Here is a 23957-nt window from a genome sequence, read left to right as displayed (position 1 = left end):
ATGCCACTGACGTCACAGCTCGAGGCTTGCCCCGCTTGCGGTGTGTACGTTCGGTCACAAGCGACTAACGATAGCCGGAGTTCGGACCGAGACCCAGCCGGGAAACAGCAGCTTCCCGTGTGGCTTCTCGCGCCCCGTCGCCCCGGAAACTTTTCCTCCCCCTGTTATGGGCCATTAAAGAGACTTATTTTGGAGGCAAGCTTCCACCCAGCGACTTGAAAACGAGGTAAGTTGGACCGTCCTATCGCCCCTCTTCCCCCCCGTCTACGAGGCACTTTGGTAGCTTCCTGGTAGTTTTGTTATTACACAGGTACGCAAACAGGTCGAATCGAACAGCTATTTAACGCAATAAAGAGCGTTTCTTTGCTCGAGAAGATTCTCGCAGCGGATAAAGCTTTAGCTACTTCTTCCTAATCGGATGAGGCTGCGACTCGATAGTATTTTTTGCAGCTGTTAATGGGAGCCATGCTTTTCCGTTTTCGATAACTTGTGCTAGTTTTGTGCAAACATATTTGAATATTAAAATGAAAATGACAAGTAAATTCACGTTTTTAGTCTTTTGGTTGATTGGGACAAATCCCCAAAGGGTACACAAAATGGATGCACTGAATTTTTTCACTGTGGGGTTGGTGTTCAGACCTAGCTGTCAATTTAGGACTTCCGAGAGTGTAAAAACAAAACAAATCTCAGAGGAACTATTGTAAAATAATGGATTATATAATGGATTAAGATTAGAAGTAATTGTTGTTAACGGAAGTTGAAACGAGGCATGTGCCGGTATGATATTCTGACGTTATGATAACCTTAAAACAAAATATCACGGTTTCAAGGTATCGCGGTATTGCAGTTACAGCTCTAAAATGTGTTACTTTGAGATATCTGGGTTTTAAAAAACAACAATTTCCCCCCCCCATTGAACAGGATTTTTATTTTTCAAAACATATTAGCAAACTGGAACATAAGTATAATGTTGAGTTAAAATACATTTAAAAAAAAAACAACAAAAATAACTGAAATATTCTAAATTAAATTAAAATAAATGCAGTCCTTTAGGTGAGCCTAAACCCACAGCTCAACATTATTACCATCAGAACAAAAACAATTGGAATTATTTTCCATAAAAAGCACATGTGTATGACTCGTATCATATTTACATTATACACACATGCTCTTTCTCAACACAGACAGTTGACAGAGAGAAAAAAAACACGTTATACCACTGCTAGACACGCTGGAGGTCACTCTCGTGGCTCTTGGGAAACATTCATGAGTTTTTACTAACCTTTAATTTTGTATAAAAGCGAAATCATATGGGAGATACTGCCTCCTCGGCAGCCACCCTCCCCAAATATGTTTTACATGTCGGTTGGCGCTCCTCATCTAAGCCCCGGCCGTCTGTAACTTTTCTATTGCCAAAGTATTCCCATACCAGCGATATTTTCTTCGATGGGGGAAAAAGTTTCACCTCCTCCAGCTATTGTGTTGCCCAGCTGACTCACTGACTCTGAGCAACGTACGGTGCGGAAGGGTTCAGCCTTACAGCTGCAAGCGAGGGATTTTCAATGCATTTTTGGGACATAAAATATACCTAATACCTTAGGGGCGGTATGATAGAAAATTTTTGCGGTTTTGAAACCTTGACGTTTTCATACCACGGTATACCTTAAAACCAGTAATCGGCACATGTCAAGTTGAAACACTCCATGGTATATTCGTTATACTGCCACCACAACTGCTGCAATAATAATAATCAACTCACTTGTGTTCATTTGTAAAGACACAGTTTTCAGTAGAACACTTTTCACTGCAAATGCTTCAACGTTAACATCACTTTATAATTGTTTTATGACTCGTGTGATTTTTAAGTAGAAATAAAAAGCATTTGTATTGAAGAAAATTATTATTTTAAAGCTATGTTAGCAGTGACTACAACAGTATCTAGTAAGTTATTCACACAATCATTTATATTTGTCCAAAAATGCACAATTTAGCATAAAAGAAATCTCCTTCGAGCCGGATTTGAACCAAATAAAAAGCATTTGTATTGAAGAAAATTATTATTTTAAAGCTATGTTAGCAGTGACTACAACAGTATCTAGTAAGTTATTCACACAATCATTTATATTTGTCCAAAAATGCACAATTTAGCATAAAAGAAATCTCCTTCGAGCCGGATTTGAACCAAATAAAAAGCATTTGTATTGAAGAAAATTATTATTTTAAAGCTATGTTAGCAGTGACTACAACAGTATCTAGTAAGTTATTCACACAATCATTTATATTTGTCCAAAAATGCACAATTTAGCATAAAAGAAATCTCCTTCGAGCCGGATTTGAACCAAATAAAAAGCATTTGTATTGAAGAAAATTATTATTTTAAAGCTATGTTAGCAGTGACTACAACAGTATCTAGTAAGTTATCCACACAATCATTTATATTTGTCCAAAAATGCACAATTTAGCATAAAAGAAATCTCCTTCGAGCCGGATTTGAACCAGCGACCTAAGGATTTCAGCTGTTAGCCTCTACAGTCCTCCGCTCTACCAACTGAGCTATCGAAGGGACAGTTATCTATTGATGTAGGAGAACAGTGAAAATAGGATTACCCGAAACACCCATAGGAAATTGACTACACAGTTGTAAAAACTAAAATAGAAACCCAGAAACTACAATAGTAACCTTAAAAACTTGAGCAAAGTTAAATATGATATCTAGCACGGGTGGAGCTGAGAAATAATAACCCCCTTTGAAGCATCCGTCCAAACACTGAAAGATGGTGAGTTGTGCTAAATCTGAACGTCTGCTCTATTTGCGTACATGCGGGCACCCGGCGGTCACGGTTTTTATATCGGGACTCTGGTCTTGTCTGCTGTTCCCTGGAATCTGGTTAGGCCTCTATGTAGACTTAGACGCGGGCCCGCTCACGTTTAAAACAAACAGTACCCTCTTTGTGTGACTCGCCGGCAGTTTGCTGCCACTATTTGTTCAATCGACATCTGCGAGCATGTCCACCAGTTTCTGGGCCTTGTAATGGCGCCAGGGTCCCCACTGACAATGTGTGTATTTGTGATGATGGCTAGACGGAGGGAACGTCTGCTTGTTGAAAGGCAGCGTGAGCGACAAGTGAGTGTCAGTCAACGTGAGACAAAGGTGTGAAGATGCAAGCAACAGGAAATGTCACAGGAAGCGGTATTTTTGCAATCAATGTTGCGGGAGTGGCGCTATCTCTGAATTGGATCTGTTCAGTTTGCACCCGTTTAGAGGAAGCTGCAAGCAAGCTACGTCATCTACTCTACTGTTGACGTTAGGATCGGTTCTCAGGCCTTGTTACTTAATCGCTCTATTGGGAGGTTATCCTTATCACTGTGAAAAAAAAAATCATGGCCCTCCTGTTTATATTCCGTTTGTGGTTATCACTACTGACTAAGCAGAGACTAGGACGTGCATTTAGATGTTTTTGTTTTCTGGCCCGAGTATAAACTACCGAAATTTCCCGAATATAACGCCCCCCCCCCCCCCCCCCCCAATCAACTTGGAAAATCATGGTGCCCATTATACACGGGTACATGGATGGAGACAGTAATATTAGGGCTGTCAAACGATTAAAATTTTTAATCGAGTTAATTACAGCTTAAAAATTAATTAATCGTAATTAATCGCAATTCAAACCATCTATAAAATATGCCATATTTTTCTGTAAATTATTGTTGGAATGAAAAGATAAGGCACAAGACGGATATATACATTCAACATACGGTACATAAGTACTGGATTTGTTTATTATAACAATAAATTAACAAGATGGCTTTGACATTATTAACATTCTCTTAAAGCGATCCATGGATAGAAAAACTTGTAGTTCTTAAAAGATAAATGTTAGTACAAGTTATAGAAATTTTATATTAAAACCCCTCTTAATGTTTTCATTTTATTAACATTTGTAAAATTTTCAATCAAAAAATAAACTAGCTCGCCCACCATTGTTGATGTCAATAATTACACCATGCTCACTCCCCAAACCCATGAAATCTTTTGGACCCAAGCGCCAGCAGAGGGCGCCAAACAACAAAAAACAAGTAACAAGCAGACATTACACTGCTGTCATTTTAATCTGTTTGAGCGGGGCATGTGTGTTAATTGCGTCAAATATTTTAACGAGATTAATTTTAAAAAATTACCGCCCGTTAATGCGATAATTTTGACAGCCCTAACATATATATATATATATATATATATATATATATATATATATATATATATATATATATATATATATATATATATATATATATATATACATACATACATAAACGATTCTTTTCATTGACACGGCCATGTTGTGTTGAAGAAACGTATGCAGCGATCCGTTGCCGATCATTACGGTACATTACAAGTAAATTTGGGGTGCGCGTTATACACGGGTGCACCTTATATTCGGGAAATTACGGTACTTTATAATTGTCAATTTTACCAGCAGATACACACTGCCCACGCTAGCTTTATGTTGAGACCAAGTCATAGAGTGCCATGCCTCTAATTATGTTGGTGGAGCAACTCGTAGCAACCACGAGAAATTGCATGTTCCTGCAGACTGACAACCACCACCAGGGAAGTAATTCAAGGCCTCTTACAACTATTGACCCAAGACTGTTTACAAGCTCATGTTTTGGTTAAACAGACAGGCGAAACTCAATGTGAGAGTGGCTGAAGTTTATAACTAGGCATATTTTCGGAAAGGAAAAACCTAACTACTGAGAAAAATGAAATAAATAAAGCAAAATATCTACAAATAAGCTCAATGATGAGAACCCATGGACAAACAAGCGTACGATACCGCGACGATTGCCTGAGAGCACTTTATGAAGCGTCCAATCAGGTTACTACCATTACATCCTGATCCGAAGCGTCCAATCAGGTTACTACCATTACATCCTGATCCGAATCTATTGATGATAACAACTTATTCCAAAATGTAGGTATGTTATTTAATTCAAATGTCGCACAGACGATGTTATTAAACGCCTCTAGTGTCAGGTTGCCCTTGGGTATTCAACTCTATTGATAATACGTCACTATTATACGCTTGTGAAACATGAGAATGACTGAGCTATTCCGGCTTTGAAATGCACGTTGACATCTATACACCAGGATCACATTAGCGGAAAGTTAGCATCCCTTCAGCCACCGACAATCACCGATCATGTGTCAATTTACGGTTCATAAGTAACTCTGTGTGGTTTTAGAGGCCAGATCTCGACAGTTGAATGATGCAACCGGATGGCAGGAAGAGCGGAATCAGTTATGACCGTCACAAGAAGAAAACCTCAACCCCTGGAGGCGATTGTATCGCATACAGTTAGCCGGCTTTCTGCTTGTCATGTGCTCGCCACCTGCCTCTCAATTTCCAGGAGGATTAACTCTGGTGCTCTTTGGTCAAGATTTACCTGAAGGGATATAAATGGCGACTCCTGGTCATTATGTAAGCGACGGACAAGATGTTCAGGGAAAGATGCAACAAATGGCTCATTGGTACTTAACTCTAAGTCTGAAACACTTTTAGAAAACAAGATTTTGGGTTGGACATCTGCCTCAGAGTCAGAAGATCCAGATTAGACATGTGCAGAGTACAGGTTTCAAGGTATACCGTGGTATGAAAATGTCAAGGTTTCAAAACAGCAAAAATGTTCCATCATACCGTCCCTAGGGTATTAGCTATCTCTTGAACTTTTTTCCCAATCGAAGAAAATGAAATTGCAGGTATGGGAATACTTCGGCTACAAAAAAGTTACAGACGGCCGTAGATTAGGGGAGGAGGGCCAACCAACATATAAAACATGTTTGCGGAGGGTAGCTGTCGAGGAGGCGATACCTCCAATATGATTTCGCATTTATACAAAATTAAAGGTTACTAAAAACTAGAGGTGGGAATCTTTGGGCACCTAACGATTCGATTACGATTCAGACCTACAATTCGATTGCAAATCGATTATTTATTCCCGCCCAGCTATTAGTTGCTTTTAATGTTTCATACATTGGTTTCAAAAATTGTACAAAAATCCTCTCAGGCTTAAGTAAACGACTATATCAGTATCAAGTTAACGGTTCAAAACAGTAAATGAAATACTCAAGTCCCGATTCTGTATCAGCAGCTTTAAACTACAGTCAATTAGGGCTGCAACTATCGATTATTTTAGTAGTCGATCAATCGATGAACTAGTTAGTTCGAATAATCGAGTAATCGGATAAGGAACATAAAAAGTTAAAATACCTGAGCTCAGCATCAAACCGTATGAAAAAAAATAATTGAATGAAGATCTATGTGTAGCAAAAGAACAATTAGCTAACTTACAGAGCAAAAGTCCGCTAGCTTAAATGCTATAAAATGCTAACGTTTTTTTTTTCAATGCTCTTAACAAATGACTCAGACTCATATTCCCACAAAAAGGGGCTAAGTATACCTATAAACTAAATTACGAATGCATTAAAAAAAAAAAACATTAGCTCAAACATAAACTTAGCTTATGTTGGTCTTAACAGGTAACAGCTGGATCCAGCCATGTCAAACGAGGCAGACTAGAGGGCAGTGTATCCACACAAACCAGTAAAACTAAATTCAAACACTTTTAAAACAAACCAGTACAATGCCGCTTTAATTAAACGAATACCCGAAGCAGCAAAATTTAATTCGAATCTCTTTCTTCTAATTGAATACTCGAGTCAATCGATTAATCAGTGCAGCACTACATTCAATTAATTTAATGTTATGAATCAGCCGTTAAAGTTGATCAAATTGCTCTCGTTAGTCCATAATTTCCCTTCTGTCTACTTACAACATGTGAAAGTTTTAAAAGTGTTTCATCATTTAAAGTTAGATTCAAGTCAAGATTTAGCCGATTTAGGAGTTATTTTAGATGAAGAAGTTAATTAGGTTCGCTTGGAAGGTTCGCTACAACAGCCTTCAGGGAAGTCTACTGCTTTAAGATGGCCGCTGTTTACTAACGCTGGCGAGTCTGTCATTTCGCATCTAGTTTTGTATACATGTTCTAATGCCGCTGAGTCTGTCATTTCGCATCTAGTTCTATATACATTTGATATCTACCGTAGCATTATGTGGGCGTAGTTTGTAGCGGCTGTCATTTTTTTTTTTTTTTTTTTCATCTAGCGGCATGAGTTAAGTATGATGTTTACTCTCGGTCTGTTCCTCATTGCGTCCCGAAGACCGCGCTGACTGTGTTTTAGTTCCGCTTTACTTGGCATATGATCGGAATTTGGATGTTTGTGAATCCTTCTCGAATCTTCCATGGCCATCGCGAAGAATCTAAGAATCGGAAATTTCGCACACCATTAGTAAACACTGTCATGAACGTTTCCCACCAGCTACGAGAGTTAACTCCAGTGTGTTTAGTGTGTCTAGCAGTGGTAAAGTATGGTGTTTTTTTTTCTCTGGCAACTGTCTGTGTTGAGAAAGAGTGTGTGTATATTTGTAAACATGATACGAGTCATACACATGTGCTTTTTATGGAAAATAATTCTATTATTTTTGTTCTGATGGTAATAATGTTGAGCTGTGGCTGTGGGTTTAGGCTCACCTATAAGGACTGCATTTATTTGAATTTTGTTTATAATTTTTTGTTATTTTAACTTCAGAATATCATACTGGCACATGCCTAATCCAGATTGGATTTGTGTAGCAATATGTATGTATTGTATACGTGTACTACAGTGTTCTCAGACAACAAAAACAAGTCGGGTTTGTGTGAAATGGCTGTTTGGGTAAGGGTGGAAACGAACCCATGGTGCTTTTGTCCAAAGCCAGTAGGGATAAGTTCCAGTTGCCTGCAACTGATGACAGGCGACATAGAATATGGTTGGCCATGCAGGGAAACCTTGCGAACTACAGACATGGAGTTAAAATTAACTTGTTAGGTCAATGTCAGCTATCAATTTTCTCAATTTGGCTGATCAGGGTCCTCAAACAATTGAGTTTTTGCTCTGTGACTTCATGGCAAGAAGTCAATGTCAAGGTCTCGCGTTAAGACAACTGACGTGGTGTCGCGACTTCAACCTCAAGAGGTTGTCAACGTACGCGAATCCTAGCTGGACTGCGTGAGTATCCCTCGTGGCCGTCTGGGCAAAGCCGGGCTTATGTAACAGGGTCCAGTTTGTCCTGCAAGTTAAAGTAATAGTCTTAGCGGGGGTAGAAATAGCCTTGTTACTTCTGGCTTCTGCTTTGAGGGATGTTCATTGACACTCTCAACTCCTCACATTGTGTCGCTTCTTGTTTTAGAATGCAGGATGATGCACTTAACTCAAGTAAACTTGTTTTGCCCTCTTGTTGTGATTTAGGGTATGTTGACAGAAAACTACTGACACAAACCCTTGAGTTCCGAATGGTCTTTCAACACCCACAGAATACTGAGTTTGAGCACCATGTAAAGATGGAGAGCAAAAAATGCATTTAAAAATAAAAAAACTTGAGGTTACCCTCAAACGATAGAAATAATTAATAAATGAGCTCAAAGTACAACATAAGAACAATTGGCTAACTTGTATAGCAAAAGTGCTCTAGCTTAAATGCTATAAAATGCAATTTTTTTTTTTTTTTTTAAACAATGCTCTAAACCAGTGGTTCTTAACCTTGCTAAATGTACTAAACCCCACAAGTTTCACATGCGCATCCACTGAACCCTTCGGAATCAAATAATTAAGCTTTTTTTTTTTTTTTTTTAAATTTCAAAATTGATATAGCTAAGCTATAGCAAGCTAATATCTTAGAGAATTTCCATTCAATTTACTTCAAATATACTACAAATAATTCTGCCTTTTGCTGTTTTTCACATTGGAAAATGAATTTTTTTGTTTTCATGTCTACATTTTTATTTTAGTGTTGCATCCTTGCATTGAATACTATTTTTATAGTGTAAAATGAGACACAAATGTTTTTTTTTTTGTTATACTTGCTCGTACCAAGTGCGTGTCTACCTTCCACTGAGCAAACCGGTTTCTCTTCCCATTAGATAGAGGTTAGCAGTTGAAATAAATGGAGTGAAGCCTGTAAAATCGGTGCAAACCAGTCCAAAATTTAGTCTAAAACGACACTTTGCTTTTGGTCAGTGAGCGAAAACAGGGCCCTGTGTGTCTTCACCTCCGCCGAACCCCTTAGACTTACTCACCGAACCCAGGTAAAGAACCATTGCTCTAAACAAATTGTTCGAACACATATCACATCACATCAACAATTCTTTTAGCGCAAACAAAAACTTACAACCTCATGTTGGTCTTAACAGGGAGCAGCTGGATCCAGTCATGTTAAATCAGTTGTGCCACTAGAAGGCAGTGTATCCACCCAAATGAATAAAACTAAATGCAAACACTTTCAAAACAAACCATGACAACGCCACTCTAATTAAAGAAATCCTCAAACAGTAAAATTTGATTCAAAGCTTTTTTCTAATCAAATTATTTGAGTTAATTGGTTAATCGTTGCAGCACTATTTTTATGGCAACAGTTTATTTGCATATAGCCAATGTCCGGCTGGACCGTGTGGCTCCAAAAAAAGGACCCCGAATTATGTTTTCATATTGTCCTTCTTGATTCTTTCATGATTTAAAAAAAATATATATAACTAGTAGATTCAAAGAACATGCAATTAAAACATAATAAAATGTTTAACTACTGTCTAGTTTCTTTACTTATGAAGTAAGTATTAACATGAAATTAGCAATCGTGAATGACTGAAAACTCTTTGCAAACAATTAGGGCTGCAGCTATCGATTATTTTCGTAGTCGATTTATCTTTCAACTAGTTAGTTCGAATAATCGAGTAATCGGATTAGGAACATTTAATGCATTTAATTGCAGAATAAATTTTAGGAGATGTAAAACAAAGGCTTGCTAAGATTGCACTTTCAAAAGAGCATTAAATGCGAAAACAATAAAATAAAATTACCAAATGTTTCTTCAAACTGTGCAGAATTGCGCTTTCATTTAAAAAATAAATGTAAATACTTTAGCTTAGCCTCAAACCGTGTAAAAAAAAAATCAATAAGCGAGGATCTAAGTACAACTCGAGAACAATTGGCTAACTAGTATAGCAAAAGTCCGCTATCTTAAATGCTATAAAAGGCTAACGTTTTTTTTTTTTTTTTTTTACAATTCGCTTAACAAATTGTTCAAACAAATATTCCCACAAAAAATGGCTGAACATACCTATAAACTAAATTACGAATGCATAAAATAACATATTAGCTCAAACAAAAACTTACCTTATGTTGGTCTTTACAGGGAGCAGCTGGATTCAGCCATGTTAAATGAGTTATGTCATGTCCACTGTTGCCACTAGAGGCAACAGTGTACTACAGTGTATCCACCCAAATCCATGAAACTAAATGCAAACACTTTCAAAACAAACAATTACAATGCCACTCTAATTTAACGAATACTCGAAGTAGCAACATTTTGATTCGAAGCTTTTTTTTTTTTTTTAATTAAGTTTCATGAGTGAATCGATTAATCGTTGCAGCAATACTTTGTTGATATAACTTATTTTTGACAGGATATGTTGAGCATATGTTTGTGGTATATCTTGTTTATGCATATCCCTAGGCTCTTTTGTGTGAATAACCATTGCAAAACAATGCTAATTTTCATAAGCATGTGAATTGCATTTTTCATTGAGTATTAGCATTAAGCTAGCAGATATTTAAAAAACAACATGTATTTTGTATTTTAGTGCACAATATTTGTAATTTTCTTAGTTATGCTCATTTAGCTTTACAGTTAGACCTCACTTAGAGTGTAATAAACCGCTAAACAGCTGATCACCGAGATTATGCTCAATCTTTGATGGGGATCGCCGAATAGATCTTAGTTAAATGACGAGCTGGGCCGTGACAAATGCAACGTCAGCTCAGTGTTCGGAAACGCGTAAGTGGCTGGCTTCGGTGGTCGAATCCGTCGCGTCGTTGCTTCTACCGTATGAATCTTTGATAACAGTCTTACCACAAAATATGCTGCCACAAGCATTACCTTCAAGCAGGAGAGGATTTTAAATAGCAGATTTACAGTACATCGCCATTTTTCTCTTTGTTGCACAACCTTGACTCAAAGTTGGTTTGGATGCTTCCTAACACGGTTCCCGCCGGTTCTTTCAGCCGTCTGAACCCGCCGCCGCCCTCACTACACGTCATCACTTTGGCCATCAGCCATGGGGAAACAGAACAGCAAGCTCCGTCCCGACGTCATGCAGGACCTGATGGACAACACCGACTTCACCGAGCACGAGATCACCGAGTGGTACAAGGGCTTCCTGCGGGACTGCCCCAGCGGCGCCCTGTCCATGGAGGAGTTCAAGAAGATCTACGCCAACTTCTTCCCGTACGGCGACGCCTCCAAGTTCGCTGAGCACGTATTCCGCACGTTCGACGCCAACGGCGACGGCACCATCGACTTCCGGGAGTTCATCATCGCGCTGAGCGTCACGTCCCGCGGTCGCCTGGACCAGAAACTCAAGTGGGCCTTCAGCATGTACGACCTGGACGGGAACGGTTATATCAGCAAGGCCGAGATGCTGGAAATCGTCACGGTGAGTCGTCCGTTTATGACGTTCGAGTCGGTGAACCGCGTTTGTGTGATGCAAAGTTCTGCCAGTCATAAAATGAATGCCATTGTGTCTCTGTAGGCCATTTACAAGATGGTTTCCTCAGTGATGAAGATGCCAGAGGACGAGTCGACGCCCGAGAAGCGTACGGATAAAATCTTCAGGCAGATGGATACCAATCGGGACGGTGAGAGGCTTTCTTACTCAAAATAAATTCAACGTCTAGTGGCGTCAGTGGATGCCAATGAGTTAAATGAGTGTCCTGTAAGGTAGGGCTCAGAGGTTGCGCTAGACTTTTTCGTTGTCTGTCATTTTGACTGACAGGCAGTGTTGTTAATCTTACTGAAAAAAAGTAATTAATTATAGTTACAAATTACTTCTCCCAAAAAGTAATTGCGTTACTAACTCAATTACCTGAATGTAAGAGTAATCAGTTACTTGGCAAAGTAATTGGTGATAATTACTTTTTTTTTTTTCCCCTCAAAAAAAAAAAAAAAAAAAAAAAAAAAAAAAAAAAAACATTGGCCACACTATGTGAAGTTTTTTGTGGAGGTTTTTGGTACAATTGGCCCGAGCCCAATTCTTTACCCTAATTTACCCTTTACCCTGAATCAACTGTTAAAAGTTGTTAAAATTGCTCCCATTATTGCATTAGTTCCCTTCTCTCTACTTTCGACATATGAAAGTTTTAAAACTGTTTCATCATTTAAAGATAGATTCAAGTCAAGATTTTGCCGATTTAGAAGTATTTTAGATAAAAAGTTACTTAAGTTCGCGAGGAAGGTTCTCTACAACAAAGCCGTCCTAAAAATCCTACTGCTTTAAGATGGCGGCTGTCATTTTGCATCTAGTTATATCTATATACAGTACATGTGATATCTACCATGTCTACCATATCTACCATAACATGCGGGCGTAGTTTGTCCGGCTATCGGCTACAACATGTATTATTGGAGCTACCTAGCATCGCGTTTGCTCGGCGTCACAACTTTCTTGCCTCCTCCCCGCTCCTGCTCTGCTCTGTCGTCTCGGTGAGTCCGTCTCCCTCAGACTTTTCGACCAATATAGTAACGCATAGTAACGCATGCCTTTCCGTCCTCAGTAACGGTAACGGCGTTGCCAAGATGAGAAAAGTAATTAATTAGATTACCCACTACTGAAAAAAATAACGCCGTTAGTAACGCCGTTATATTGTAACGCCGTTATTAACAACACTGCTGACAGGGTCATAAAAATCCGGTCATTATCTATTTTTACCCGTCACTTAAATTTTTAAAATGACTATATCTTGATGCAGTCACTGTATGTATATACACAATAATACAATAATACGTTATAATATAAAGTAACTAACATTAGTGCAGCCGTGGATTACAGTAAGCAGGCCAGTACTGTGTTTCCATATATATTTTTATTATATTATGTATATACAGGATATATATATATATATATATATATATATATATATATATATATATATATATATTAAAGATACACGATAATATCGGTCGCCGATAATTATCGGCCGATAATGGCAATTATGACATCACACAGATAATCCAGATAATAAAAAAATTCAACCGATAATGCAATCCGATAATTATATACTTGATTTAGCCTCCAAATGTGCGCAACCGAAGAATTCAGCACGCCACCTCCTCAACCCCTCCCCTCTCTGAAGCCCCTGAGGGAGGAGGGGTTGAGGAGGCGGAGTTACACTACAAGAAATAGTTGAATATTATGGCCGTTACTAAAAAAAAACGACGCTCTCGCCATCTGCGAAACATGTACCGCAGAAGTTCCACGAGGCCGAAAGAAAGCGTCTTCAGTCAAAACCACTAACCCAGCATTCATTTAAAACTGCATCACAAAGATTTTTGGAACGAATACGAGGCTGCTGCTAACGGGAATGCTAAAGCTATTGTAAACACAAGCTAAACTACCAGGCTTGTGACAATACAGAGTCAGGTTGTTTGGGAAAGCAGCCCAAGGTGGGTGGTAAACTTGCATCTAAGGCTAAACACCGGCATGACTGGAGACCGATAGTCTGCAAGTAGCCGTCTTCCGACGGAGCCCGCCGCTCTGGCCGGTCCGGCAGGCCGCCGCCGCCTCGCCGTTGGCGGGGCGGGCAGAGCCCGGTTCCCCGGCTTCAGGACCTCCAGCGAACACCCCGGTTTCTCGAGCGTTCCCCCACGGCGTGCGAGCAGAGTATCGAGATAAATCTGCTCCATTTATCGTGATACATGTTTAAGGCCATATCGCCCACCCCTACTAGAGAGTCTGCTAAAGACTTACAGGAATCACTGGCACAGTCCAATATCTCTGTGCACACATCAACTATATGTAAAACTATGGCCAAGAATGGTGTTCATAGGAGGACTCCACAGAAGAAGCCATTTCTGTCTAAAAAAAAACTTTGTTGCTCGTTTAATGTACGCAAAAAGGCACTTGGACACTCCACAGTGTTAGGGTTCCTTGATTGCAGGCTGGAAACCAGACGGGGGGAAGCGGCGACAGGTGCCAGCCATTAACATCAGCTGCCTACAAAAGCCTGATCGTCGTTGCCACTCGTCGCCAGACCAACTCTTTCGGCATTCCCGTCAGTCACGTCCAGCACTCAGGTATTTACCAACATATATTCTCCCGTCTAATCTGACCTTTGCTCCGTCCCAGGATTCCTCGTGCCTGCTCCCTGACCTGTACCGTTGCCTGATATCACGTCTACGCCTGCCAGCGACCACACGACGTGCACGTGTGCTACAACGACTCTCGACGTGCCGCTGAAAATAAACCTTGTTAAATAATAACGGAATTCTCCCTTGTCTGCTTTGGGGTCCGATTCCCAGCGCTCCCTAACAGTTTGGTCTGGCCTCGTGGACCCCGCGGACATGGATCAGAGTTCCGCTTCCCCGTCGTCCCCCGCCCTGGACCGCCACGTGCAAGCCCTCGAGTACCTTTTCCAAAAGGTAGGAGAGATCTCTCTGGCTATTCAGTCTATCCAGACGCAGTTTACGCCACTCCCCGAGCGACCGACATCGTCACCCCGCCGAGGCTTCGTCTCCCCCCCGCCGACGCCACGTGAGCCACACGTGCCCCCCCCTGCTCCCTACGATGGCGACTTGGGCTCTTGTCGTGCATTTTTAGTGCAGTGCGGTCTCGTGTTCGATCAACAGCCGCATACATACAGTAGCGAGCGGGCCAAGATCGCTTACCTGATCGGGTGCCTTCGTGGGAGAGCCCTGAGCTGGGCGGCAGCCTTGTACGAGAAGGGCTCAGCGGCGTGCGCCTCGTATGCCAATTTCACAGCGGAGATGCGCAAAGTTTTCAATCACCCAGTCCGTGGTAAGGAAGCCGCCAAACGCATAATGTCCATCCGTCAGGGGGAACGCAGCGTCGCAGAGTTCTCCGTGGAATTCCGCACGCTTGCGGCGGAGAGCCATTTCAATGACGCCGCGCTTCAAGAGGTCTTCACTAACGCTCTCAGCGAATCCCTCAAAGACGAGCTGGCTTCCAGGGACGATCCAGGAGATCTCGATCAGCTCATTAATCGTTCGATTCTGATCGATAATCGACTTCGCGAGAGGCGACGACAACGCTGCGAGCTGCCGTCTTCCGCGTTTCGCAGCTCTGCTGCCTCAGGTTTGGCCCCTCCTACTAGGGTTCCTCGACCTGCTGGCGCCTCCTCACTGCCCTCTGCTGAGAATCCGGAGCCAATACAGCTAGGGCGAGCCAGACTTACTGAGGAAGAACGCACTCGGCGGCTCACTGCCCAGCTATGCATCTACTGTGGCCAGGCGGGACATTTCCTCCGCCATTGTCCGGTACGTCTGGGAGGAGGGGCAGGTTCTCCAGTAGATGAGGAAATACTGCTGAGTCAGGCGTCTAACAATCCTGCAGCCCGGCTCCAGCTCCCAGCCACTCTTTCTTGGAAAGACCAGTCCTGCAGTTTGAAGGCTTTTATTGATTGTGGAGCTGATGAAAGTTTTATCGATCGCAGGTTGGTGAAACAGCTGGGCGTCGTAACACGCCCGTTGCCCGCTCCGTTAAGAACCGTCGCACTCAATGGACAGGTGCTGTTTAGTGTGAGGGAGCAGACCGACCCAGTTAAACTTCTCCTTTCGGGTAATCACCAAGAAATGATTAGCCTATTTGTCATTGACTGCCCTCGCACGCCGTTGGTCTTAGGCCTACCCTGGCTAAAGACTCACAATCCGGTGGAGGATTGGACCCACCCCAAGCTCACCTCATGGAGTGCCCACTGCCACAATAATTGTTTACGGTCTGCCCTAGCTCCGACCTATCCTGTTCAGGATCCAGTCCAGGCCGACCTCTCGTCAGTTCCAGTGTGCTACCATGACCTGGGGCTGGTCTTCAGCAAGGACCGCGCAGGGGCCCTGCCCCCCCACCGTCCTTATGACTGTGCCATAGACCTGCTTCCTGGCGCCGTCCTGCCGAAGGGGCGTATTTATAAGATCTCTGAGCCTGAGAGGGAGGCGCTGCAGTCTTACATCACGGAGTCCTTGGCCACTGGTATAATCCGTCCGTCCTCCTCCCCCGTCGGCGCCGGTCTCTTCTTTGTGGGAAAGAAGGATGGCACGTTGAGGCCCATCATTGATTTCCGGGGCCTCAACAAAATTACAATCAAGAACACGTACCCGCTTCCCCTGATGGACTCTGCATTCACCCCCCTTCATGGTGCGCACGTGTTCACAAAGCTAGACCTGCGCAGCGCTTATCACCTGGTCCGCATCAGGGAGGGAGACGAGTGGAAAACTGCATTCAATACGCCCCATGGTCATTACGAGTATCTCGTCATGCCTTTTGGACTTGCCAATGCCCCCGCAGTGTTCCAGAACTTGGTCAATGACGTGCTGGGGGACATGATCAATAGGTTTGTGTTTGTTTATCTTGATGATATTTTGATTTTCTCCTCCAACCCCACAGAGCATCAGCAGCATGTGCGCCAGGTCCTCCAGAGGCTCCTGGAGAACCGACTGTTCGTTAAAGCGGAAAAGTGTGAGTTCCACGTTCCGGAGGTCTCATTTCTTGGCTACGTCATTGCTGGTGGAGAACTCCGAATGGACCCCAGCAAGGTAACCGCGGTGGTGGAGTGGTCTCGCCCCACCGATCGGAAACAACTACAACGTTTCCTAGGGTTTGCTAATTTTTACCGGAGGTTCATTAGAAATTACAGTCAGGTCGCCGCCCCACTCTCGGCCCTGACGTCAACTACGTTGCCCTTTCGCTGGTCCGACACTGCCAACACCGCCTTTGAGGACCTTAAGCAACGCTTCACTTCAGCCCCCGTGCTGGCGCATCCTGACCTCACCCTGCAGTTCATCGTGGAGGTGGACGCCTCTGAAGTGGGCGTGGGAGCAGTCTTGTCCCAACGCCAGACCAGCGATGGCAAGGTGCACCCCTGTGCGTTTTTCTCCCGCAGGCTCTCCCCCGCTGAGCAAAACTATGGCATTGGTGACCGTGAATTGCTGGCTGTTAAGCTTGCCCTGGAGGAGTGGCGACACCTGCTGGAGGGAGCTCGCCAGCCATTCATAGTTCTGACAGACCACAAGAACTTAGAGTACCTCAAATCCGCCAAGAGACTCAATCCACGCCAAGCCAGGTGGGCCATGTTTTTTGAACGCTTTAATTTCTCATTTTCCTACATCCCAGGGTCACGCAATATCAAGCCTGATGCCCTGTCCCGCCAGTTCCTGCCCAGCAAAACTAAAGAAGAACCGGCTCCTATACTCCCTTCCACCTGTTTTCTCGCCTCAGTGGAGTGGGAGATAGAGTCAAAGGTCAAGGAGGCCCTTGATGAGCACCCTGACCCCCGAGAGGGACCTCAGACTACCATGTTTGTTCCCGCCTCAGTCCGGCAACAGGTGCTAGAGTGGGCCCATTCGTCCCGCCTGTTCTGTCACCCGGGTATCCGCAGGACCCTGGCTATATTGCGTCAGCGGTTCTGGTGGGCCACCATGTCGGAGGACACTCGGGCTTTTGTCACGGCTTGCCACGTCTGCGCCCGCAGCAAGACCTCCACCAAACCCAGCTCTGGTTTGCTTTGCCCTCTTCCCATCCCTAGCCGCCCGTGGTCTCATATCGCCCTGGACTTTGTCTCCGGTCTCCCCCCTTCCAAAGGTAACACCATAATACTCACTGTGGTTGACAGATTTTCCAAGGGGGCCCATTTCATCCCGCTTCAAAAACTCCCATCAGCAAAGGAGACCGGAGAGTTACTGGTTCAGCATGTTTTCCGCCTGCACGGCATTCCGGCTGAGATTGTGTCAGACAGGGGTCCACAATTCACCTCCCAGGTATGGAAGGCCTTCTGCGCAGCTCTGGATGTTGGGGTGAGTCTCTCCTCAGGTTACCATCCTCAAACCAACGGCCAGTGTGAACGCACAAACCAGCAGCTGGAAGCGGCCCTTCGCTGTGTCGCACAGTCATGTCCCAGCTCCTGGAGTGACCATCTTCCCTGGGTCGAATATGCCCATAACACCTTGCCGAATGCCTCCTCAGGCCTGTCCCCCTTCCTGTGCTCACTGGGCTATCAGCCCCCTTTGTTTCCTTCCCAAGAGCAGGACATTGCGGTACCCACAGTGCAAAGGCACATCAGCCGGTGCACCAACATCTGGAAAAGAACACGGGCTGCACTTATCCGCTCTTCTCAAAGTTCCCAGGCTCAGTCCAACCGCCGCCGTGCACCAGCACCTGTCTACTCTGTGGGTCAGAGGGTATGGCTCTCCTCAAAGCACCTGCCACTACGGGTTGACTCCAGGAAACTGGCTCCACGGTTCGTTGGCCCCTATGAAATAGAGAAGGTGGTGAATCCCTGCTCCGTCCGCCTCAAACTCCCAAAGTCTCTCCGTGTCCACCCCACCTTCCATGTTTCCCAGATCAAGCCAGTCTCGTCATGCCCCTTGTCCCCACCAGTTCCGACTCCCCCTCCTCCATTGTCAATTGACGGGCACCCAGCTTTCAAAGTGAGGCAGCTCTTGGACGTTCGCCGCCGTGGCCGTGGGTTGCAGTATTTGGTTGACTGGGAGGGCTATGGGCCTGAAGAACGGAGCTGGATCCCTGCCAGGCAGGTGTTGTGCAAGTCCCTGATACGCGATTTCCATCGTGCCAATCCCGGTCGCCTGTCTCGGACGCCTGGTGGCGCCCGTAAGGGGGGGGGTACTGTTAGGGTTCCTTGATTGCAGGCTGGAAACCAGACGGGGGGAAGCGGCGACAGGTGCCAGCCATTAACATCAGCTGCCTACAAAAGCCTGATCGTCGTTGCCACTCGTCGCCAGACCAACTCTTTCGGCATTCCCGTCAGTCACGTCCAGCACTCAGGTATTTACCAACATATATTCTCCCGTCTAATCTGACCTTTGCTCCGTCCCAGGATTCCTCGTGCCTGCTCCCTGACCTGTACCGTTGCCTGATATCACGTCTACGCCTGCCAGCGACCACACGACGTGCACGTGTGCTACAACGACTCTCGACGTGCCGCTGAAAATAAACCTTGTTAAATAATAACGGAATTCTCCCTTGTCTGCTTTGGGGTCCGATTCCCAGCGCTCCCTAACACACAGAAGTTTTGGCAAATATTTGTTGACTGATAAAACCAAAGTTGAATTGTTTGGGAGTAACACACAAAGTCATGTGTGCAGGGAAAATGGAACAGCTCACCAACATCAAGACCTCATCCCCACCGTGAAGCACGGTGGAGGGCGCATCATGTTTTGGGGCTGTTTTGCTACCTCAAGAACTGGACAACTTGCAATCATTAATGGAAGAATGAATTCAAAAGTTTATCAGGATGTTTTGCAGGGAAACGTGAGGACATCTGTCAGACAGTTGAAGCTAAAAAGAGGATAGATGCTGCAACAAGACAATGATCCAAAACACAGAAGCAAGTCAACTTCAGAATGGTTTCAGAACAACAAAATAAACATTCTGGAGTGGCCAAGTCAAAATCCAGACTTGAACCCCAGTGAGATGATAAAGACAGTGAGTCATGCCAGACATCCTAGGAATCTGACTGAACTACAGCAGTTTTGTAGAGAAGAATGGGCCAAGATTAGTCCTGATTGATGTGTCAGAATGATTTGCAGCTACATGAAGCATTTGGTTGAAGTTATTGCTGCCAAAGGGGCGGGGGGCACAAAATATTAAATATGATGGTTCACTCATTTATTTTCCCCCCTTCTGTCATTGTTTGCATACCATCCTCATTAAAATATGAAAACCTATAAATGGGTGGTTTTAGTTAAAGCAGACACCGTTTTTTCATCTGTGTGATTTTGACAAAGATCAGATTATAGTGGTACCTCTACATACGATCACTTCGACACACGATCTTTTCGACATCCGACGTAAAATTTGAGCCGCCATTTGTTTCTACATCCGACGAGTTGCTCGAAATACGACGACATGACAGCACTGCAAACGAACGCACGGTGGATTTTCTTGTGTGAGAAATCAACACAGTTTTAAAAAAAAGTTGATACAGTTGGAGAAACAAGGAAAAAAGTGATGCTTACCTTTGAAATGAAGATGCAAGTTATAGAAAAATATGAGCTTGGTGTGCGCGTCCCTGAACTGGCTCAACAATACAGCTCCATGGTCCTCTTCCGACCACCGTTCGCCACTATTTATAAGTTAAGGTGACAATTATTATTGTGGTAACATTGCCAAGGAAATCGCCAGCTTCGTCACGTTTTTATCATTTATTTAAGAACTTATCCAACACAAAACGCCCATTGTCTTAAGCAGTTGACTGCTCTCAAGAAAACGAAAGTATTATCTCTACCGCACCGACCTATCTCACTGAGACGTCAGCTTCGCGGTGCGTTCAGGGACAGTAAAAAGTGTCCGCCATATTAGAATCCGATTCGTTACATTATTTACAGGAATAATTATTAATTATTCTTCTTATTAATGTATTATTCTGAATTATTTATTTATAACTTCTTTGTTTTTCTATGTTTAATTGCCATTTGTAACAGTGCCAGCAGTATTTATTAGGAATTTAGTGTATGTTTTTAGGCTTTGGAACGAATTAATGGAATTATAATGTATTCCTATGGGAAAATCCTGCTCGACATACGACCATTTCGACTTACAAACAAGGTCCTGGAACGAATTAAATTCGTATGTAGAGGTACCACTGTACATTTGATGCTGATTTTATGCAGAAATGTGAGTAATTCCAAAAGGTTCAAATATTTTTTCCATAGCACTTCACATATACAAAAACACATTAAGTACATCAAAAGATGTACTTTATGCATTTTGTGTCCAAAGTTGGCTGGACAAAAGTAGCAGAATCGCCGGTGGACATGGTTGTTGTTGTTCTTGTTGTATAAAACGACGCACTCGTGGGAGGAAGCAGAAACGCAGAGGAAACTATGGCGGCGTAGGTAAACCAAAATGGTGCGGTTTTGAAAATTGAACGTATCGATTTGAATGTTTTCACTATCGTTTTAACCAGAAAAGTCGGTTTCGGTTCAAAATCAATTAATCGAACAGCCTTACTGTGAGGGTTAAAAAACAAAAAATCCTAATTCGTGCATGAAAGAGTTAAATGCAGCCTATTTTTAATGCAAAATTTAGACTTTGTTCTCCTCAGTTTCTGCTTACGTGCTGATTTTACTTTAAAAAAATATTTTTCAACGAAAAAGTTACTTAAAAAAATTTTTTTTTACTAAATTGTGTATTTTGCACTCAAAATTTTAACTTGATCCTGCTAAGATTTAGATGGATTTTATATAAAATGTCATTTTTCCCCTTTTTTTGTCATAACACTGGATTTTCCCGATATATTCTATTTTTTCCCCCCATTTTTCTCGGATTGTGTCCGTTTTCTTCCAAAAGCATGCCTTCATTCTACTGAAACTTTTAAAAAATTTCACACTATTTTTTATAGCAATCCATTAAAAACGACTACTCCACCATGTTCTACTCCTACAACTTTCTCACCTTCAAAATATCTTTTTTTGTTGTTGTCGTTGTTGCTAATTTACATCACCAGCTGTTATGTTTATTTGCAAGCGGACAAATTTAGTAGCTCGGAAAAAAATGGAATGCCTGCACTAGTTGACTATTTATTTATTATATATCATTTTTTTGTTTGTGTTCAGGTAAATTGTCCCTGGAGGAGTTTGTAGAGGGCGCCAGGAACGACCCGTCCATTGTGCGGCTGCTGCAGTGTGACCCCAGCAGTGCCGGCCAGTAAACGCAAGATGGCTTCCTATCTATTCATTTTTTTTTTCCTGTTAGTTCTTTATTGAAAAAAAAAAAAAAAAACACCACCACTCTTTGAAGGACACCTGTGAAGGACTGTTTTGCTGTACGCACAGCATTTGTTAAAAAAAAAAAAAAGCAACAACAAAGAACAAAAAAAAAAGTGAATTTAGGAGGTACGGAACTGCACTGAATCCATGTTTGCTGCTGGGCTTTTTGAGGTGGCTATAGAGACAGTGGACGACAAGTTGTGGAAGTGGAGTATCTTTTTTTTATCCAGTTTCACAAGGATTTGAACGCGCATTTTTGGGAGGAAAGTTACACAGTCAAGCCCCAAATGAGTCGCACGTTGGCTGGACATTTATTGCAAAGACAATTATATATTAGCTGCCGTTGACAGCGATAGACGTCCAATCCATCCTTCCGCTTCAAATGGATTTGACGTCTATTAAATGATAAACTCATTTCAATTCAATTTCATTTGTTGTTATTATTATTAAACAATCTTCAAATTCATATGATCGAATTAAAAAGTTGAAACGCATCAAAATAAAAAACTGAAAGGGTTCAACCGTTAATTAATTTAATACGAATTTATTTTCACTCAGGAAATAAAAAAAAAAAAAAAACTCAAAATGTGGCCAGAAGATGAATCATTTTGGGCTTAGCTGTTTAAAAACACAAACAAAAAAAACAATAACCCCTTGATGCCTGAATTTATGTTTGACAAATTTACATGAAGCATTGGACAAATGCATAAGTACATAAAAATAGTAATAATTTAAAAATTCTACATATAGAAAATAAAAACAAAAAATAAAGCTTAAAAATGAAAAAAAAAAAAAAAAAATCTCCCCAAAGTTATATAAAAAGAAAAAAAAACTGTTATATTAATTATCAAAATTACTATTTTTGTTAACATAATAATCAATTTAAAAAATAAAAGTACACATTTCCTCATTTTTATTTATCTTAATCATTTTTAAAAAAGCATTTTGATTTCATTTAAATTTATTATTATTTTTTTAATTTTATTTTTTAAATTTAAAATTTCAATAAAAAAACTTAGATTTTTATTTTTTTTTTAATTTAGGTTTTCCAATTTTTAGATGTATTTTTCCAAATTAAATAGCAATTTTAAAAAATTACTGTATATACTTATTAATTCATTGGCTATCCTCATTAATGCCAGTGAATGAGTTAAATGTAAATTCCGGCATCAAGGGATTAAAACCCAACACCTACATACCCAAAACCAAAATAGCTGTTTTAAACAACATGTATAGTATTCCATTCTTATATCCACATTTGGAAAAAAAAAAGTGTAAATTATTGCAATGTGATGTTTTTCTTGTACTTGAACGGACGAAAAAAAATGTATTGTATATTTATGCTAGACCAGGACCACACGCGCATCAGTATGAAGTCACACAACCAAATGTGACGTTTTTCCCGCAACGATTATTTTTGTACGTCACGCTTTAAAGCTGCACCAAATTTCAATTTCCATTGTCGTGTTGAATTTATTAATTTGAAGTATTTTTTTTTTTAAATCCTTTCTGGTGTGAAGACATGTTTTTTGTATGTGTGTGTGGGAAGGAAACAATCATTTAGAAACAGAACAACTGTGACAATGACGGTGGAAAAGGCCGTCAGGTACATTTTGGGTCCCGCTTCCGATAGCATCTTGTGGTCAAAGTGCCAAATATAGATGATTCATTCAAATAAATATATATATTTACGCAGTATTGTATCATTTATACTGTACAGTTGTTACCCGTTGAACAAACGAGGACATTGCTATCATGTTTTTTTTGTAGATTTTGTATTGTTAACTTCTGTGTAGGATGTCCGTTTTGTTATTCAAATAAAGACAAAAGGGCCGATGGGTTGTTTTTGTTGGTTCTTGAGAAGAAAAAGAATGTTTATGATAGAGGCTGACCGGCCGATTAACAAACACACACAAAAAAAAAAAGCCAATAAAAAACGCATTTTGATCGGGCATCTGTGTGGGCAACCATGGCCGCCACTGACTGACGGTAGGACCCCGGAAGGACCCTGCAGCAGCTTGAAGGCAAGCTGCTACAGGAAGCTTCAGGCTTGCCTGTTTTGTAAATATTGTA

General features: G+C 41.9%; 1 protein-coding gene and 1 non-coding gene across 4 annotated transcripts; one reads left to right on the top strand and one right to left on the bottom strand.

Moving 5' to 3' along the window:
• ncaldb (neurocalcin delta b) lies at positions 1 to 23718 on the top strand. Of its 3 annotated transcripts, XM_057828160.1 has the most exons (5): positions 1 to 226; positions 11156 to 11586; positions 11683 to 11788; positions 14087 to 14200; positions 14275 to 14452. In XM_057828160.1, exons 2-5 carry the CDS (start codon positions 11209 to 11211, stop codon positions 14295 to 14297), a joined length of 621 nt encoding a protein of 206 aa, XP_057684143.1. In that variant the 5' UTR covers positions 1 to 226; positions 11156 to 11208; the 3' UTR covers positions 14298 to 14452. The 3 variants fall into 3 exon arrangements, with proteins under 3 accessions (XP_057684143.1, XP_057684145.1, XP_057684144.1); XM_057828162.1 differs by lacking the exon at positions 14087 to 14200 and having other exon boundaries at positions 3 to 226; positions 14275 to 14464; XM_057828161.1 differs by lacking the exons at positions 14087 to 14200; positions 14275 to 14452 and adding an exon at positions 21732 to 23718 and having other exon boundaries at positions 11 to 226.
• Positions 2476 to 2563, bottom strand: trnay-gua (transfer RNA tyrosine (anticodon GUA)). The gene is given in 2 exon segments: positions 2476 to 2511; positions 2527 to 2563. It is a non-coding gene; the product is annotated as a tRNA-Tyr (tRNA).
• Positions 23719 to 23957: the final 239 nt, after the last annotated feature.

This window comes from Corythoichthys intestinalis, chromosome 22, assembly GCF_030265065.1.
Source record: "Corythoichthys intestinalis isolate RoL2023-P3 chromosome 22, ASM3026506v1, whole genome shotgun sequence".
Lineage (NCBI taxonomy): Eukaryota > Metazoa > Chordata > Actinopteri > Syngnathiformes > Syngnathidae > Corythoichthys > Corythoichthys intestinalis.
This window is presented reverse-complemented; position numbering and strand designations above follow the sequence as displayed.

Excerpts from the sequence above, each read along its gene's own strand:
- ncaldb (XM_057828160.1), top strand. The coding sequence starts at position 11,209 with ATGGGGAAACAGAACAGCAAGCTCCGTCCCGACGTCATGCAGGACCTG. Across the intron at positions 11,789-14,086 it reads GATGGATACCAATCGGGACG|GCTGGAAACCAGACGGGGGG; the intron begins GTGAGAGGCTTT and ends CCTTGATTGCAG. Across the intron at positions 14,201-14,274 it reads CCAACTCTTTCGGCATTCCC|GATTCCTCGTGCCTGCTCCC; the intron begins GTCAGTCACGTC and ends GCTCCGTCCCAG.